At 32.1% G+C, this 17,864-nt stretch overlaps 2 protein-coding genes and 1 non-coding gene across 3 annotated transcripts; all 3 read left to right on the forward strand.

The window, feature by feature from the left end:
* Positions 1 to 540: 540 nt before the first annotated feature.
* On the forward strand, positions 541 to 5,661 carry APM1 (aminopeptidase M1). Its single transcript, XM_078969382.1, has 18 exons — positions 541 to 846; positions 936 to 1,081; positions 1,826 to 1,928; positions 2,029 to 2,215; positions 2,369 to 2,462; positions 2,549 to 2,702; positions 2,775 to 2,879; positions 2,971 to 3,087; positions 3,176 to 3,289; positions 3,369 to 3,551; positions 3,700 to 3,955; positions 4,067 to 4,188; positions 4,298 to 4,395; positions 4,484 to 4,661; positions 4,759 to 4,873; positions 4,974 to 5,116; positions 5,188 to 5,265; positions 5,374 to 5,661. The coding sequence occupies exons 1-18, from the start codon at positions 619 to 621 to the stop codon at positions 5,557 to 5,559; spliced, it is 2,607 nt and encodes an 868-aa protein (XP_078825508.1). The 5' UTR covers positions 541 to 618; the 3' UTR covers positions 5,560 to 5,661.
* A 3,821-nt stretch (positions 5,662 to 9,482) lies between these two features.
* LOC145010946 (putative aspartic proteinase GIP2) lies at positions 9,483 to 10,919 on the forward strand. The gene has a single exon (XM_078969539.1). The coding sequence runs from the start codon at positions 9,543 to 9,545 to the stop codon at positions 10,758 to 10,760; it is 1,218 nt and encodes a 405-aa protein (XP_078825665.1). The 5' UTR covers positions 9,483 to 9,542; the 3' UTR covers positions 10,761 to 10,919.
* Positions 10,920 to 11,398: 479 nt separating this feature from the next.
* On the forward strand, positions 11,399 to 11,501 carry LOC145013760 (U6 spliceosomal RNA). The gene has a single exon (XR_013665279.1). It is a non-coding gene; the product is annotated as a U6 spliceosomal RNA (small nuclear RNA).
* The last annotated feature ends 6,363 nt before the right edge of the window (positions 11,502 to 17,864 follow it).

Here is a 17,864-nt window from a genome sequence, read left to right on the forward strand (position 1 = left end):
CCTACTGAAATACGGAGACACTGTGTAATGAAACCGTTGAGCTCCACTTCAGCTCCACGTCCTCCTTTGCGGTGCTACCTTGCTTTTTTTTTTTTTTTTTTTGAAACAGCAAATCTAACCTACTCCTAAACTACACCTTAAATCCACCTATATCTACGATGGGACTTGAACCCTCGACCTCAAGTAGGGAGGGCAACACCGGATACCGCTGGGCTACAAGCCCTTTGGTGCGGTGCTACCTTGCTAACCACTCCCTCTGGCCTCCCTCATGCCTAATATAAGGTTATTGTCCTGTTGAAACATATCATGTTCAAAGTGTTTCATGGTGTTACGAAATTGAAGAATTTATCTTAAATATTGGCAACCATATACAGCCCGTTAAAACCTATTTCACCGGTCCCACAAGTCCATTTCACAACACACCCTTATTTTTTATTTTAAAATAAATTAGTTTAATTTATTATTTTCTTTTAAATCAAAGCTTATTTTACAAAAACTCTCTCAGGAAAATAGTTTCTCCGCCGGATAAGAGCAATCCTCCCCTATAAATACCTCTCTACAATACAGAAGTACATAAACAGATCATTTAACCTTCTCTCGAACGCAAGCATCTAAAAAATGGCGAAGAAGTACGAGCAATTTAGATGCCAACCGAGGCTTCCAAAATTTGCTATCCCGAAAAGGTACGATCTCAAGCTCATACCAGACCTCATCGCCTGTAAGTTTTCAGGAACCGTCGAGATCTCTATCGATATCGTCGCCGATACCAAGTTCATTGTCCTCAATGCCGCAGACCTCTCCGTAGATTCCAAATCTGTTCGATTCCAATCGAAAAGCGAGTCAAAGGTAAGTATTTGATTTCATTTTTTTTTTTGCTTCTCGTATATGTTTAATAGTAAGAGTAATTTAATTAATGGGAGTGTACGTGATCAAAGGGATTGGAGCCTTTGCAAGTAGAATTTTTTGAAGACGATGAGATTTTGGTGCTGGAGTTCGGTGAAACTTTGGCTCTCGGTCTTGCTGTATTACATTTAAGTTTTGAAGGCACACTGAATGATCAAATGAAAGGTTTTTACAGAAGGTAATTCGTCCTTGATCTTGTTGACATTTTTATTTACTAGACTTGTTGAAAGTAATTTGTATTTCTTTCTGATGATTAATCCAGTCTTGATTTGTATTGCATAACCTAACTAGTAAGATATAAACTTATTTGTGAATCCACATCTTCTTTCTGTCAGTTTGATAACTTAGTAAAGTGGCTTCTTCATACATGCTATTATAAAAACTATGACAGTAACTAACCTATAAAGATGTTTCTTTTATCTTATCCTAAAATGAAATGATTAAACGACGGACAATGTCCAGATGTTTATGATTAAATTAAAGATATTGGACAAAATTAATTAACCTGATCTTGATGTGTGGTTTAAGAGCTAATTGATAGAACTCCAAGATTACTACCTTTTATCCATTGGAATTGTGATTGTTGCTTATGCAATGATGACAATGGCAGGAATGATCAATGATTTAGTTTCTGAATTTGAGTTTTCCTTCACTCTTGTACTCCTGTTAATGTGTATCCATAAAATGTCATTTTCCATAATAGGCTAATGCAAAGTCTTTATCAATGAAGTTTAAGGTTAGCTACAATTTACCAATTTGGCTAATTTATAAAGAAATAAGATGACTTTTTAGACTTTCCGAATATCATGATTCAAGTTGATGGAGTTACAGTAATTGAAGAGATTGTTTGCCTCTCCAACTTTTAGACAAACGAACAATCACTATTCAGGTATTAACTGCAACTTTTGAATGGATTTGACAGTTCATATGAACATAATGGTGAGAAGAAGAACATGGCTGTGACACAATTTGAGCCAGCTGATGCCAGAAGATGTTTTCCTTGTTGGGATGAACCTGCTTGTAAGGTATGACTAATATCTTCATATGTTGTTCTGGTTTCTTTTACATTTATATTTTGTCCAATTGCTCAAAATTGTTCTAATTTCTTGTTTGTTCACTTATTAGGCTACATTCAAGATTACACTAGAGGTGCCTTCAGAACTTGTAGCTCTTTCAAACATGCCAGTTCTTGATGAAAAGGTGGAGGGCAACATAAAGATTGTCCAATACCAGGAATCCCCAATCATGTCTACATATTTAGTGGCAGCTGTTGTTGGTTTGTTTGATTATGTTGAAGATCAAACACCTGATGGTATGATACGATAATACAAAGCCTAATTGCAGTGAATAGACCTTACTTTTGTTTATTTCTGTTTTATAGCATCCTACTTCCATTATCTTCTGTTTTATATCATCCCACATCCACAAGGGCAAATTGGTAAAAAAGTTTTCAACTGTCTTACAGGGATCAAAGTTAGGGTATATTGCCAAGTTGGAAAGGCAAATCAAGGGAAGTTTGCATTAGATGTTGCTGTTAAGACCCTTGGTTTATACAAAGAGTATGCTCTATTTTCTCATCTTCACACTTTCAATTTTTTCTGACTTTCTTCATGCATTCTAACCCAGTATTTTATGAGTTATGCAGCTACTTTGAAACACCTTATTCACTACCCAAATTGGACATGATTGCAATCCCTGATTTTGCTGCTGGAGCCATGGAGAATTATGGTCTGGTTACATACAGAGAAACAGCTCTACTTTATGATGAAAAACACTCTGCAGCTGCAAACAAACAGAGGGTAAAGTACATTGATATTACCAATTTACCCTTCTATCTACAATAGTAACTGACTGGTTGACTAATTATACAGGTGGCAACTGTTGTAGCTCATGAACTTGCACATCAATGGTTTGGAAATCTTGTGACAATGGAGTGGTGGACACATTTGTGGCTAAATGAGGGATTTGCCACTTGGGTAATAAAATTGCACTTAAAATTTTTTTTTTTTTTTTTTTTTTTTCTTATTAAGATATTATGCTTATTAAGTTATTATAATTGTAAATCAGGTAAGCTATTTAGCTGCTGATGGGTTGTTTCCAGAATGGAAGATATGGACTCAGTTTCTTGATGAAAGCACTGAAGGTCTTCGACTTGATGGGCTTTCAGAATCACACCCTATTGAGGTGAAACAAATAGCACTATTCTAAATGTGACAAATAGCAACATATTTCCATGATTTATTTTTACATTTATAACAAATTTCTTTTGCAGGTGGAAATCAACCATGCAGGTGAAATAGATGAAATTTTTGATGCAATCAGCTATCGCAAGGGCGCTTCCGTCATTCGCATGCTGCAGAGCTATCTTGGTGCTACTGTTTTTCAGGTTTGGTTGCATGAATTTCACATTTTGATTTTACTATTTTTTTTAATTCTTTTTTTTTTTTTTTATTATATATCACCAGCGAGCACTTGCTAAATATATAAAAAAACACGCTGGCTCAAATGCAAAAACCGAGGACTTGTGGGCCGCCCTTGAGGAGGAATCCGGTGAGCCTGTGAACAAACTAATGAACTCATGGACTAAGCAAAAAGGTTATCCAGTTGTCTCTGTTAAACTAAAAGACAACAAATTGGAGTTTCAACAGGTTTCCATCTCATTCATATCTTTAATAAGAAAAAAAAAAAAAAATATATATATATATATATATATATATATATATATATATATATATATATAAAAGTACAATGTTGTATGAATCCTTTTATGAGTTTATTGTTGTTATGTATTGATAGGTTCAATTTTTGTCGAGTGGTTGTGAAGCAGAAGGGCAATGGGTTGTGCCCATAACATTATGTTGTGGCTCATATGAAGCAAGAAAAAACTTCTTACTTGAAAAAAAATCACAAACTGTTGATGAAGCATCAAGTAGTTGGATAAAAGTCAATGTTGACCGGGCAGGGTTTTACCGAGTCAAATATGATGAACAATTGTCAGCCAAATTACGATCTGCCATTGAAAGTAAAAAGTTATCTCCCATGGATCGATATGGTAATCTTTGCTATTTTATTTGTAGTATTATTATTATTATCCTCAACTTTATTTAAAAACTAAACATTGTAAAAATAATATGTATTTATTATTTTGCTATTTTATTTGTAGGAATTTTAGATGACTCGTTTGCATTGTCTATGGCTGGCCAGTTGCCTTTATCTTCTTTGCTTACTTTGATGGGTGCTTATAGAGAGGAACCTGATTATACAGTGTTGTCAAACTTAATCAGTGTAATGACTAATGACTACTCTACCCTTGTCAATACTTGTATTATTTTCAATGTGAAGATGAGGAGGGCATTCATGTCTTTTTGATGCTTTTTTTTTTTGGCTGTCACAGGTTAGCTCTAAAGTTGCAAGAATTGTGGCTGATGCTGATAACACATTGCTGGACAACATTAAGATGTTCTTCATCAACCTTTTCCAGTACTCTGCAGAGTTAGTTATTTTTATTTTTATTTTTTTTAACTCCTCATACTATATTATTAAGGATTTATAATTATTGGGTTTACTTTATGTTATGCAGGAGGATTGGTTTTGATTGTAAAGAAGGGGAAAGCCACTTGGATGCTTTGTTGAGAGGAGAGCTTTTTGCTACATTGGCTGTGTTTGGACACGAGGAAACATTAGTAGAAGCAAACAAACGCTTCCAGGCATTCTTGGAAGATAGAAACACACATCTTCTTCCACCCGATATAAGAAGGGTTAGATTAGTTTTTCTTCTGTTCAAAAAAATATTCAAGAAAATAAAGAAGGGCAAATTTGTAAAAACACATGACTTAACGGGGGTGTTTTTGACAGGCGGTGTATGTTGCTGTAATGAAGAAGGTGACGTCAACAGACAGATCCGGTTTGGATTCGCTTTTGAAAGTTTACAGAGAGACTGATCTAAGTCAGGAAAAGACTCGGATATTAGGTAATTTATAATAATGTTATAATCTTATAAAATCATATAATTGTCATGTTTTTTTTTTCTTAAAATCCATGTGAGATTTGTTTTTACAATTGTGTTGTAGGTGCTCTTGGATCTTGCAGTGACCCCGACATAATTCTTGAAGTCCTTAACTTTTTGTTGACCCGTGAGGTTCGAAGTCAAGATGTTGTGTTTGGATTGGGTGTTAGCAGAGAAGGTCGTGAGGTGGCATGGAATTGGTTCAAGGTTAGTTTAAAATTTAAATTAATTATTTTATATTATCTGTTACCCTGAACCCTAAACCCTAACCAACACAGGAAAATTGGGAACACATCTCGAATACTTGGGGGCGTGGATTTTTGATCACACGCTTTGTCAGCGCACTTGTATCACCGGTTTGTCTTCGTCAACTCAAATATTTTTAATTTTAATGATGCGTTGGGTTTGGATGTTGGTATTATGAATAAAAATATGTAATTTTTTTTTTTTGGGGGTGTTTGTAGTTTTCGTCAATTGAGAAAGCGGAGGAAGTGCAAGGGTTTTTTGCGACACGTGGTAAGCCTTCGATTATGAGGACATTGAAGCAGAGCCTTGAGAGGGTTCATATAAATGCCAAGTGGCTTGACACCATTCGAAATGAGAAAGGGCTTGCTGAGTGTGTTCAAGAACTCGCATACAGGAAATACTAGATTTCGATTTGGTATTTTGTTATTTGCTTTTATTTTCTTCCTTTTTATGGTCGTCATACTATGTTTACATTTTACATAAATGAACGACTTTGTTTCTTAAAACCTATATAAATGAGACCTCTTGCTAGACAAAAACTCGTGTTGTTTTTTATTTAAAAAAAAAAAAAAACTAATAGATTAATGGGGATATGATATAATCTGGTAAACTATATATTTATGTTTGTTATTTTTTAAAAGGATATGACATAAAGGCTTTTAAGTAAGCTTTTAAGTTAGTCAAAAAGTTACGTATGAATATATGTGATAAAGCTTAAAACTTGTATTATTATTATTATTATTATTATTATTTTCATATTTAAGTATTTAACATTTATCATATCAACTTCTCCTTAAACGGTCACCCTATGCTTAAAGATAAACCAAGAGTTTTTAAATTTTTATTACAGATAAAGCAGAGTTTCTTTATTATTATTATTATTATTTTTAAAATAAGATGTTAAAGCCTTTGTTAGAAAACCACTCTATAAACTTTAACCTTTTAGTTAGTTTATAGATTTTGGCTAATTTGGTCGTTATTTATATTTTGACATTATATTTAAATAAGTTATAATATATTTTTTTTAAAAATCAAACCCAAAATAGTGTTTTTGTAACTTTTTGATCGAAGTTTTTTTCCTTTTAAAAATAATTGTTTGAATAATTTTCCGATAAAGGATATCATTTTGACAAATAAAATTTTCTAAAGATTTTTCTTTTGTAACTTTTACATTATTATTTTTATTTTTTTAAATATTATAAAATAATATAATTTATTAAACAAAGGAATACAATAAGATAATAATAAGAACTTATTTCTATATAGAAATGTAAGCAAGTATGAATTTTTTGGTCTTAATTGTTTAACCCAAAACAAAGACTAATTAAAAAAGCAAAAATACTGACCTTTGTTCAAGTCTTCAAACAAGTATTCCAAATGAAGTCAACTACTTAAATCAATTAAAATCAAATGTTAAATCAAACATCCATAATAGTGATTATAAGACTTATACCAAACTAACAGTAACATTCTAAATTTTCAAAAATTTCAAACCTGTTAAAATAAACATATTATCCAAATAGGTAAAGATGCAAATGGCTCATAAGGAAAAATAAAACATTTCAATCGAATAGCAAAAAAAATGTATTAAGAGAATGTTTGAGATTTTATTTTGAAGTTAAAAAGAATTTTGCTAAAAAGGATTTGTTGACTTTTATTGACTTGTGAAGACTGGAAAAAAAAATTTTAAATGTTTGGATTAGCTTTTTGATGGCAAAAATCAATAAGTTAAAAAATATTTGACAGTAAATTGTTTTTTGTTCGTTTTTTTTTTATTTTAATAAATTATAAGTCGTTTCAATAAGTCATAATTTGTTATTATTTGAAAACTCATTTTCAAAGGCTAAACAAAAAGGAATTTTAAAAGTCCTTATTAAATATCCAAACATTTATTTATTTATTGACTTTTCAAAAAGTTAATAAGTTAATAAGAAATTTTTAAATGAACATCAAACACCCTCTAAGACTACTTACTATCATCACAAATACAAAACATTATGTTCACGCTTCTAAGACTAGAGGGAGTGGCTCGCTAGCCTCATATCCATCACTCTCATTTAAGTGGCTAGGTGCCTCACTAAAGATGGTTCGTTGGTCGGTGAGCGAGGGGAAATAGAAAGAGAAAGAGGAAAGAAAGGGCAATCATTAGATGACTTCATTTTCTTTTTTATTTATTTTTTCAAAATAAAAATAATTCAACATTTAGAGGCTACTACTCCTTACCTAGATACTACCATTCTATCCATCCATACATTGCTTAAAAAAATCTTATATGACTTCAAAAAATCATATGTGGCTACCACTCCGCAAAACCTAATGGGAAGAGTAATTTCGTCCCAACCTGTCACATCAGTTTGTTTTTCTTATTTTATTTCTATCTTTTCTGATTCATAACATATGAAAATTCTATCTTTTCCAATCCACTTGCAAAATTATTCTTTTTTTATTTTATTAAATTAAAAAAATATAAAATAAAATAAGCATAATATTTTTTTCATTTAAAAATAAACTTTTACTAACTTAAAACAAAAAAAAAACTAAAATAATATTAAAAATAACATTTAATTAAAAAAACCGCACTATAAATAAAAAGGTACATGATAATTATAAAACACAATAATTAAAAGCACACTTTAAAAATAATTAAAATCCTAAAACAACAATTAATATTAACTAGTTATCTATAGTTGAAATGTAAACATCTCATAAATTTATACAAAATTATATTAAAGAAAAAAAAAAAAAACAAAAACAAAAAAATTAAAGAAGTCGCGGATGCATCAAAATACAAAACATGAAGAGAATCTATTCTTTTGAACATTGAATTGTCATTTGTTCGCATTATCACATTGAATTGAATACATCTACTATTGAGACACATGCATGCAACGATTTCACCAAACCGTAGAATCAAACTAAATCCTCCAACAAGCTCATCCCTTGGTGCAAGATGGGAAGGTGCCCTAATCTCATGTCATTATCTCCCAAACTTTCAACATGAATTACTTCATTAATTACTAGGGGTGGAGCTTCAACATATGATTTGGAGGCCGAAAATATAACATGTATAAAAATCGGTAAGTAGGGGGCCACTGCCAAAATTTTATATTTTTTGGTATAGTATGTATAAAATGAAAGTATAGTAGGCTATTTGTTACAAAAAAATCAAGGGGGTCTTTAAAAGTTAGATTACCTCCAAACTTATGTCACATGCCATGTTAAAACAGACGGATGAGTTTGAAAATGTTGCTCGTAACTGTGATAAGCCATAACTTATGATTTCAACACTAATTCCATCTTTCTTATATGTTATTCCTGCACCATTCCCATAAATTTCAGGTAACAAAAGTTGCAATAAAAATTCGTAGTAAATGATTATTAACTTATCAAGTTCATGTTCAACAACTTCCTCATCCATGTATTTCAATACTCATACATCAACTTCATTTGTATTTCATATAAATGTAGAATACATGATGAAGAAAAATAGATAAAGCTAACTGAGATTGGAATGAACATATTTGAAAAAATAAAATATCTACTTCCACCATAGCTTGGAGTAGTTGTAGCTCAGTGTGCTTCGATAATCTCCATCGTTGAAAGTTCTTCATTATCCAAGACTTTTGACAACCTCCTACATCATATCCAATTCCATTTGAAATAAATATAAAGTGAACAAAACCAGATAAAGTCAAAGAGAATTGTTTTTGGAATATTTTCTAACATCATGAGGCTCTTTTTGTACATAAAGCTACATGGTCGTGATTTCCTCCATTGTTGAAATTAGTCACCGGTTGAAAGTCCAATTCCAATTTATAAAAAACAAATTTACAGTTATCTTCCACATCCATGGTGCTCGTGGATGGTTGGTTCCATGTGGTGCTGATCATGTAGTTTCATAGTTTATGGAACAATAACGTCCGACAACTGATTTCTACTGTTGTTTTACCTGATCAAACGGTTGATAAAAAAGAGTACCATGGTGATATAAAGATATAATTTCAATTTCACTTTGTTATCATAAAATTTGTATTTTAAGCATATTTTCGGTTATGTTAATAAATACCTTTGAGATGACTCAAATTATTAAAAAGTTTTATCTAATAATAATTACATTTTTTTTTCTAATATTGAAATATCATCGAATAGTTGAATATAATTTTTTATGAAGAGACATACCTACTATCATTTAGTGGATTCATCAAAAAAAAAAAAGGACATACAATTATTACCATGTGTTATCCGAAACAAATAGGATAAGGTCGATGACTGTTCCATGTGTCAAGTGGGCCAATAATATGAACTTATCAAATACGCAGAAAACATACGATGATACGATGCCCTTATTTCATTCACTTTTCAGTTTCCACTTCTCCATATCCCACACATGTTAGATTTGATCTGGATACACATCCGCCGCGTCTCTCCCCAATATTCCATGGCCAATTCTCATCTTCAACTGCTTCTATATCTCTTTCTTCTCACCATCAAAATATCATCATCTTCCCAAACAACCCTCTTCCATGGTGGGTTTCTTCTTGATATCACCAAAGATACACAAACCCTCCAATACACCACCCAGTTACTCATCGGTACTCCGCAACTTCCCACCACGCTCGTGGTTCACCTCTCCGGTCAATCTCTATGGCTCAATTGTGCACATTCGTCTTCATCTAGACACTTCGTCCGCCATGGTTCTCTTCCCTGCTTGATGGCGAAATCCGGTGGTCAAACTCCGATTGTTCCCAATCCCACCGTCTGTGACGTTCACCAAGAAAACCCCATCACTGGATCCACCAATTTCGGAGATCTAGCCGAGGATATAGTCACCGTTTCCGATGGTATGGGTGTTGACCGGTTCCTTTTCTTATGTTCGCCGGAGAATCTACTAAAAACCCTGGCTACCGGTGCTAAAGGTATGTTAGGCTTCGGAAGATCAAAAATTGCATTTCAATCTCAGGCTGTCAACAATTTTGACATTCCAAGAAAGTTTTCTATCTGTTTATCTTCATCTGAAGGGTTTATAGTTTCCGGCATCGGCATCTCTAAATCTCTATCGTACACACCCTTGATCTCGACCCATGGTCACGACGGGTACTATGTGAACGTAAAATCCATCAAAATTAACGGCAGAAAACTGGTGTTACAACCGATCAGAGGTGTCGAAATAAGCACAGTCGTCCCATACACCACCATGAAGAGCCCGATTTATGGGATCTTTACAAAAGCTTATGTTAAGGCTGCTAGTTCAATGAACATGACGATGGTGGCTCCGGTGGCGCCGTTTGGTGTTTGTTTTAGCTCGCAAAGGAAGGTGCCGGAGATTGAACTGGTGTTGCAGAGTGAAGTGGTGAAGTGGATGATACAAGGGAGGAATTCTATGGTACAAGTGAGTGATTCAGTGATGTGTTTAGGGTTCGTGGATGGGGGTTTGAATATGAGAGGTTCAGTTTCAATGGTTTTAGGAGGGTTTCAATTGGAAGATCATATTTTGGAGTTCAATTTAGCGACTGGTATGTTGGGATTCAGTCCTTCGTTGTTGAGGGAGGATGATAGCTGTTCTAACATGAAAAATGCGTTGGTTTCGACACCATTGACATTGTAAGTTTGGGGTTCGATCGTTTTTCGTTTCATCGTTGAATATGAAACATGTAGAGACCTAGTTGAGTTGTGTTGTGGTCTCGTATTTTTGTAGGTTTTGATCCGTTTCTTTTTTCTAACATGTAAATATGTAATGAAGATATAATTTTGGTTGTTTTGATCCCTTTTCTTTCCTAACATGGAAATGTAATATGTTTGGACACATTTAGCTTAGACACATATGGATATGTTACATATGAATGTCTAAGAGGGTCCTTGATTTGAAGGTCGGGATAATGACTTAGGAGGGTAATAAGGTTTCCAGTTTGTCCGTATTAGGTCACTAAGGTTTTTTTTTGTGCGTATTAGACCAATATGGTTGTTATTACCGTTTAGAAATAGTCATTTTACCGGTTTTAACGGTTAAAAAGGATTATTTCTAAACGGTAATAACAACCATATTGGTCTAATACGCACAAAAAAAAAACCTTAGTGACCTAATACAGACAAACTGGAAACCTTATTACCCTCCTAAGTCATTAACCTTAATTTTAAAGACTATGAGAATATATGACCATCAACAGTAAACTACTTCGTTTAGAACTCGCGTCGTCCCATATAACCTGCTACTCCTCTATATGGCGAAGCTCTTCATCTATAGTCGTCCCTTTGGGGACATCCGATAAAATTGGAACGATATAGAGAATATTAGCATGGCCCTTGCGCAAGGATGACACACACAAATCGAGAAATGGTCCAAAATATTTTTTAACCCTTCGTCGTCTTCTCTGGAATCCTAATTCCCTTTTCAAATGCTAATAGAGTTCAATTGTAATTCTTACGTTTCGGTAGTTCATCTACTGACGTCATGATCAGACAACATGTGGATTCTATGGTCAGATTGATCTTCTTGTTGATGTCTTCAACCATTTGTGGCAAGTAAGGGTGATCTTTCTTTCTATAAAGTCTCCTTTAAGTTTTTTACTTTTCCTGTCATTAAGTTTCATGCTTTATAAACTTCCGTTTATGTGTTGTATATAGTATTAGAGGTGGCAATCGTGTCGTGTCGTGTCGTGTCGAAACACTAAACGGGTTGAAAGTGCTTGACCCTAACCCGACCCATTTAATTAACGTGTCGTGTCATGTCAACCCGTTTATTTTCGTGTCGAGTTCGTGTCGGGTTTCGGGTTAGGGCTATAACTTGAAATATATCGTGTCATGTGAGGTTAAAAGATTGAGCATGTTAAAAGAGTAAGAGTTGGGTAGGCGGAAAGGAAAAACTAATAGTTTGGAGGCAGAATAGATGAAATCATAGCAAGTTTAGATGACAAAATTAAAAGAGTAGGAGTTGGGGAGGCGGATGAAAAGGTCGCGAGGATGTGAGAGTGATGAAAGAGACTGGGTAGTTTGGGAGAGAATGGAAAAAGTGAAATTAAGTCTTGATCTAGACGGCTAAGTCATTTCAACATTACAAAATGACTCAATTCGAAGGTTTTTTTTTTTTTTTTACTTATGGTTTTAGTTTTGTATCTTTCTAGTTTATTTAAATAATTCAAAAAACTTGCATATAAATAAAACGGGTCATTTTCGAGTCATATTCGAGTTGAAATTCTCAACCCTAACCTTACCCGTTTAATTTTCGTGTCGTGTCGTGTCAACCCATTTATTTAAACGGGTTGAAATATCTTACCCAAACCCGTTTATTTCGTGTCGGGTTCGTGTCGTGTCAATTTTTGCCACCTCTATATAGTATGTATGTATTTGTTTATGTGTTGATTTTTTTATTCATTTTGTAACTTCAGTTTCTTAGTTCATGTTGTGGTTTTGCTTTTTATAAAATAATTGATAATAGACATCCTATACAAGTCCCCGTTGGTTTTACATTTCCATTCGTTATCAAATGTAGACATTGATGGGAGGTATTAAAGTGAGATTTTGTTTTTGTACATATGGATGTGTTCATGTAAACATTTAAATGACAAAAAAGAAGTTATTGATAAAATGTTGCATATTTATGTAATGAAGATCATCAATCATATGAGTTTCTGGACTTAGAAGTTCTGGAAAGGTTGTGGGATAAGTTTAAATGGAAGCAACTATTTTCAGTCAAACAAATCATTCACATTGATTAGTAAACATGTTTTCTAAATAATTAGGGTTAATGACTTAGGAGGGTAATAAGGTTTCCAGTTTGTCTGTATTAGGTCACTAAGGTTTTTTTTTTGTGCGTATTAGACCAATATGGTTGTTATTACCGTTTAGAAATAATCCTTTTTACCTGTTAAAACCGGTAAAATGACTATTTCTAAACGGTAATAACAACCATATTGATCTAATACGCACAAAAAAAAACCTTAGTGACCTAATACGGACAAGCTGGAAACCTTATTACCCTCCTAAGTCATTATCCCTTTGAAGGTCTATAGGATAAGTGAAACTAATGTTTTTTTTTTATATAAACGAAATATATTAATACTTGAATAACTGTTACAATAATAATCAAAACAAAAAACCGGTGAATCTCTAGTCTTTTTTTAGTATTCTTGGAACCAAAGTTGTTTATCATTACCGTATTCTTGGAACCAAAGTTGTTTATCATTACCGATCTACTAATATAGAACATATGCTTTTACCAAAAAGAATAAAGTAAAAATAGATTTGTAACACAGTTTGATAATTGTCTAATCCTATTTAAGTTGTGATTTTAACTATTAAAATAGTAAACGCGGTAGAAGCTTTATATAGTGGTTGGAATTGGCAATGGTGATTTAAGAATTCTGCGGAGTCAATGGTTTCGAGAATGGGCCCTATAGCACATCTTTTTAAATAAATTATCATTTTTTTAAACAAGTTGTCCAATAAGATAACAATAAATAATTTATTGTTACATATAAATATTATATAATGATATCTGTTTTATAGTTATCTGTTAGATATCTTAAGATATAATAATAAATAATTCAACAGTTAGACCATTTCGAAATTTGTATAAAAAAACAATTTTATACAATTAATGGTCTCATTTAATATTTTGTTCATAATAAAAGTGTACAAAAAGATCAAAATGTTATTTTCAGTTAAAATACATGTTTATAATATAACATAAAATTACGATCCTTTCCCAAAATAAAGATACAAAGAGGTTAACAATATTAATATAACATAAAATTACGATCCTTCAATTATAGCATATTTTTTAATCTGCAAAAAACTCAAATTCATGGAAATGTTAAAGAAATGGTCCCTATAGCACATTCTTTTAAACAAATTGTCATTTTTTTAAAACAAATTGTCCAATAAGATAACAATAAGTAATTCAACAGTTACATACAAATATTATATAATGTTCTCTGTTATATATTGTTATCTCTTAGACATCTTAAAAGATAACAATAAGTAATTCAATAGTTACACCAATTAGAAATTTATATACAAAAAATAATTTTATACAATTAATGTTCTCATTTAATATTTTGTTGATAATAAAAGTTTACAAAAAGATAAAAATGTTATTTCCTGTTAAAATACATGTTTATAATATAACAGAAAATTACAGAAACTGGTCCTTAAAATATAATGAAATAATATAAATTTTCCCAAAATAAAGATACAAAGAGGTTAAAAATAAAAAAAATAAAAAAATAAAAACAAAATAACCTTGTAAAAATTAAAATCGCAACATTAATTATATGATAATGAAATTATTCTATCATCATTGAAATTATTCAACAAAGGTTTCCTAATAGGATATGACTTATGATTCATTTTTAAAGTACACTGCTATAACTGACAACAAGGAGGGGGAACATGAAAATTTACGAATTTGCACTCTTTTTGATAAGTTTATTAAGATGTGTCAAGACTGAACAGTTAGATAACACGATAATTAGTAATGGCAAAACAGTCAAATATTTTTTTCTCAAAGTATGATATGGCATAAATATGTCATATCATAAACTAGTAGTGACAAAATAGTCAAATTTGCTTATAAAACTTTTATACATAGTAAGAAATGTATTTAACATCAATATATAGGAACGAAACAAACCATTAATAAACATACATTGATATTTTTTTTTGCATGAGAGGGACGATTTCTATAATTTCACAGTCGTACAAGGATTGTTTTTGGAAATGTTAATATCGCAACATTAATTATATGTAGCAAACAAATACTCTCAAAATACTTTCCAGACTAAAGAAATTTCAATCGACACATACGAACCAATTAGCAACTTGATTTATTGAATCTCTTATGTTAAAACATAGTAAACAGATAAAACTGATACTCGATCCTTTACAACTAAACCAATTAGCAACTTGATTTATTTAATTCTTTATGTTAAAACATAGTAAACAGATAAAACTGAGAAGGATTGAAGAAGAACACACCTTTTTGTTATGAAGACGTGAAAGAAGATCGAAGAATAATAACGTTTGCAAAGAAAACTCAGAAGCAGAATCGTGGATACAAAATCATATAGATCGTATAGTCGTATATATTTCGGTATGCATTTATTTCGAGCAGATTTTTTGGGATTAATCACTGGAAATTAATCAATTTCCAATTACAAAAAGCAAACTTCCATATTTTATCGGATATCACAGTTTTGAATTTTGAATTACCGATTTTGAATATTATTTGCATATTAATATTTATTGTCTATATTTATTGTGTATAAGAATTGAAGGCCATTTTGGTAAAATCAGCTTACTACAAGAAGCGGGAAAATATGATTATGGGGATTGTAGATTGACACGTGGCGAATTAATACTTATATATTAGTTTAGAAGATTATAAAAATGTTAGGTTAAATATTGGTATTATGAATAAAAATAGGTAAGTATATTGATTTAAGTTTTTGATATTTATAGTTTCGTCAAATGAGAAAGTGAAGGAAATGGAACATTTTTTTTGCGATGCGTGGTAAGCCTTTGATTGTGAGGACCTTGAAGCAGAGCATTGAGAGGACTAAGATAAATGCCAAGTGGCGTGATACCATTCGAAATGAGAAAGGGTTTGTTGAGTGTGTTCAAGAACTCGCATACGCGAAATACTAGATTTCGATTTCGTCTTTTATTATTTCTTTGCTTTTAAACCCTTTTTATTGACTTTCGTGATCATTGATAATACTGTGTTTACACTTTACATAAACAAACGATTATGTTTCTAATTTCTTAAAACCTTTATAACAGAGACATCTTGCTAGAAAAAACACAGTATGGTTCGTTTTTTAACTAATGAGATTAATGGGAATATGATTTAATCTAGTATTCTGTATATATTTTAAGTTTATTATTTATTTAATTAAAATAAAAAAAAGGAAATTGAGTAATCTAACCATATTTTTGGGTTTTTTTATTAATATAACCAAGTTTTTTTTTTTTTTTGAAAAATAACCTTTTGTTCTGAAATGGATCATTTTGGACCCAAAAACCGGTCCAAGCCCCAATATTGTAGCCCATTGGTATATATATATATATATATATATATATATATATATATAGAGAGAGGTGCTATACACAAAAAAAAATTGGATTACACATTCCGGAATTAGTAGATTCGAAACATAATCTATCCGCATTTCAGACCAAATTTTCAGTATGGATTCGTTAAACTAAGTAAGTTCTACACCTTAAGTTACTTTGCATTTGATTTTCTGAAACGATTTACGTATTCCGGAATAGTCCGGAACATGAGGAATAACTCCGGAATATCCTTTTTTTAATCTTTTTCTCGTTATACGTGTATGAATGTTATGTAAGTACTTTGTAATTTGTTTCTGATCGGTTGTTTTAGTCCGAAATTAGGCATGGTAGGGGTTGTGGAATGGTAATGTAGGTACTGAACACGATGAATGTTGTCCGGAACCTGATGATTTATTCTTGAATGATGATCCAAAATACTTATAATATACAATTTTTTTCTAAGTATTGTTTAATAACTTATGTTATTCCAAAGACGAGTTAGCATGGATGTTGTTAAAAAAATTGACTTTACGGACGATAAAGTTGTATTCCACTTACAACAGCTTTCGGAATTGTGTCTGGTGAAGGTAAAATTAAAAAACAATAATTTTATAATTCTGATTTACTTTGATGGTAATGTATTAAAATGTTCTTGGATTTTTTTTTTCAGATAAAAACGGCGATGTCGAGTTTCAAAATAAGATACAAAACAAACCAATAAAGACACCCATAAAATTAAGAAAAACTCGGAAAAAGTGTTAAAACTTAAATTGAAAGTAGATAGGACTCTGAAAGATAACACCGGAGCAAATGCAGACAAACCTATTATGATAGACTAGTTACAATTATGTTTTTTTTTTCTTTTTCTTTTTTTTTTTTTTTTTTTTTTTTTTTTTGTTATTGAAATGTTTTATTATTATTATTATTATTATTATTATTATTATTATTATTATTATTATTAAATACTTTTATGCACATTGGTTTTTAAATACTATATTAATATAATCTACGCATATATTCTATTTTCAGTCTCCAACTTGTAACACCCCAAAGTTTGGAGAGCCAAGAAAAGAAAGAAAACCTCAAGTTTAAGGGAGACTCGGCGAGTCCATGGAGGGACTCGACGAGTCCGAGCGGGATCCGGGTTGTGGTGAAAGCGACCGACTCGGCGAGTCGGCCAAGGAGACTCGACGAGTTGGGTCTGAACGAGGAAAACCCTAAATTCGGGAACTTTGAGCCTATTTAAGCGTCTCATTCTCCTTCCTAGGGTTCCTTTACTGCCTCTCTACCCCAGAACACCAAACCCTAGCCGCCATATCCGTTTTTGAGCTAGATCTTGCCTTGTAGAGTGCACTAAAGCTTGGAGAAGGAAGAAAAGCCTTGGAGGTGCAAGAAGGGACTGTAGATCCGAGATTGAGAAGACATTTCAGACCAGTTGGAGGTAATAAGCTGTTGCTTGGACTCCCTTTTCACCTAGATCTATTCTTATATGTGAGTTTTGGTCATTTTTAGTATGATATGTAACCAATCCGAGTTGGAGGTTCAGATCTGAGGTTGCTACCTCAGATCCATGTTTGTTTTGGTCTTGAATCCCCTAAAGTATCAGCCCTTGGTATGTTGAAGAAGTATGTTTGCCATAAACCCGAGTTTAGGGTGTTTT

Source organism: Lactuca saligna, chromosome 8 (assembly GCF_052625555.1).
Source record: "Lactuca saligna cultivar CGN05327 chromosome 8, ASM5262555v1, whole genome shotgun sequence".
NCBI lineage: Eukaryota > Viridiplantae > Streptophyta > Magnoliopsida > Asterales > Asteraceae > Lactuca > Lactuca saligna.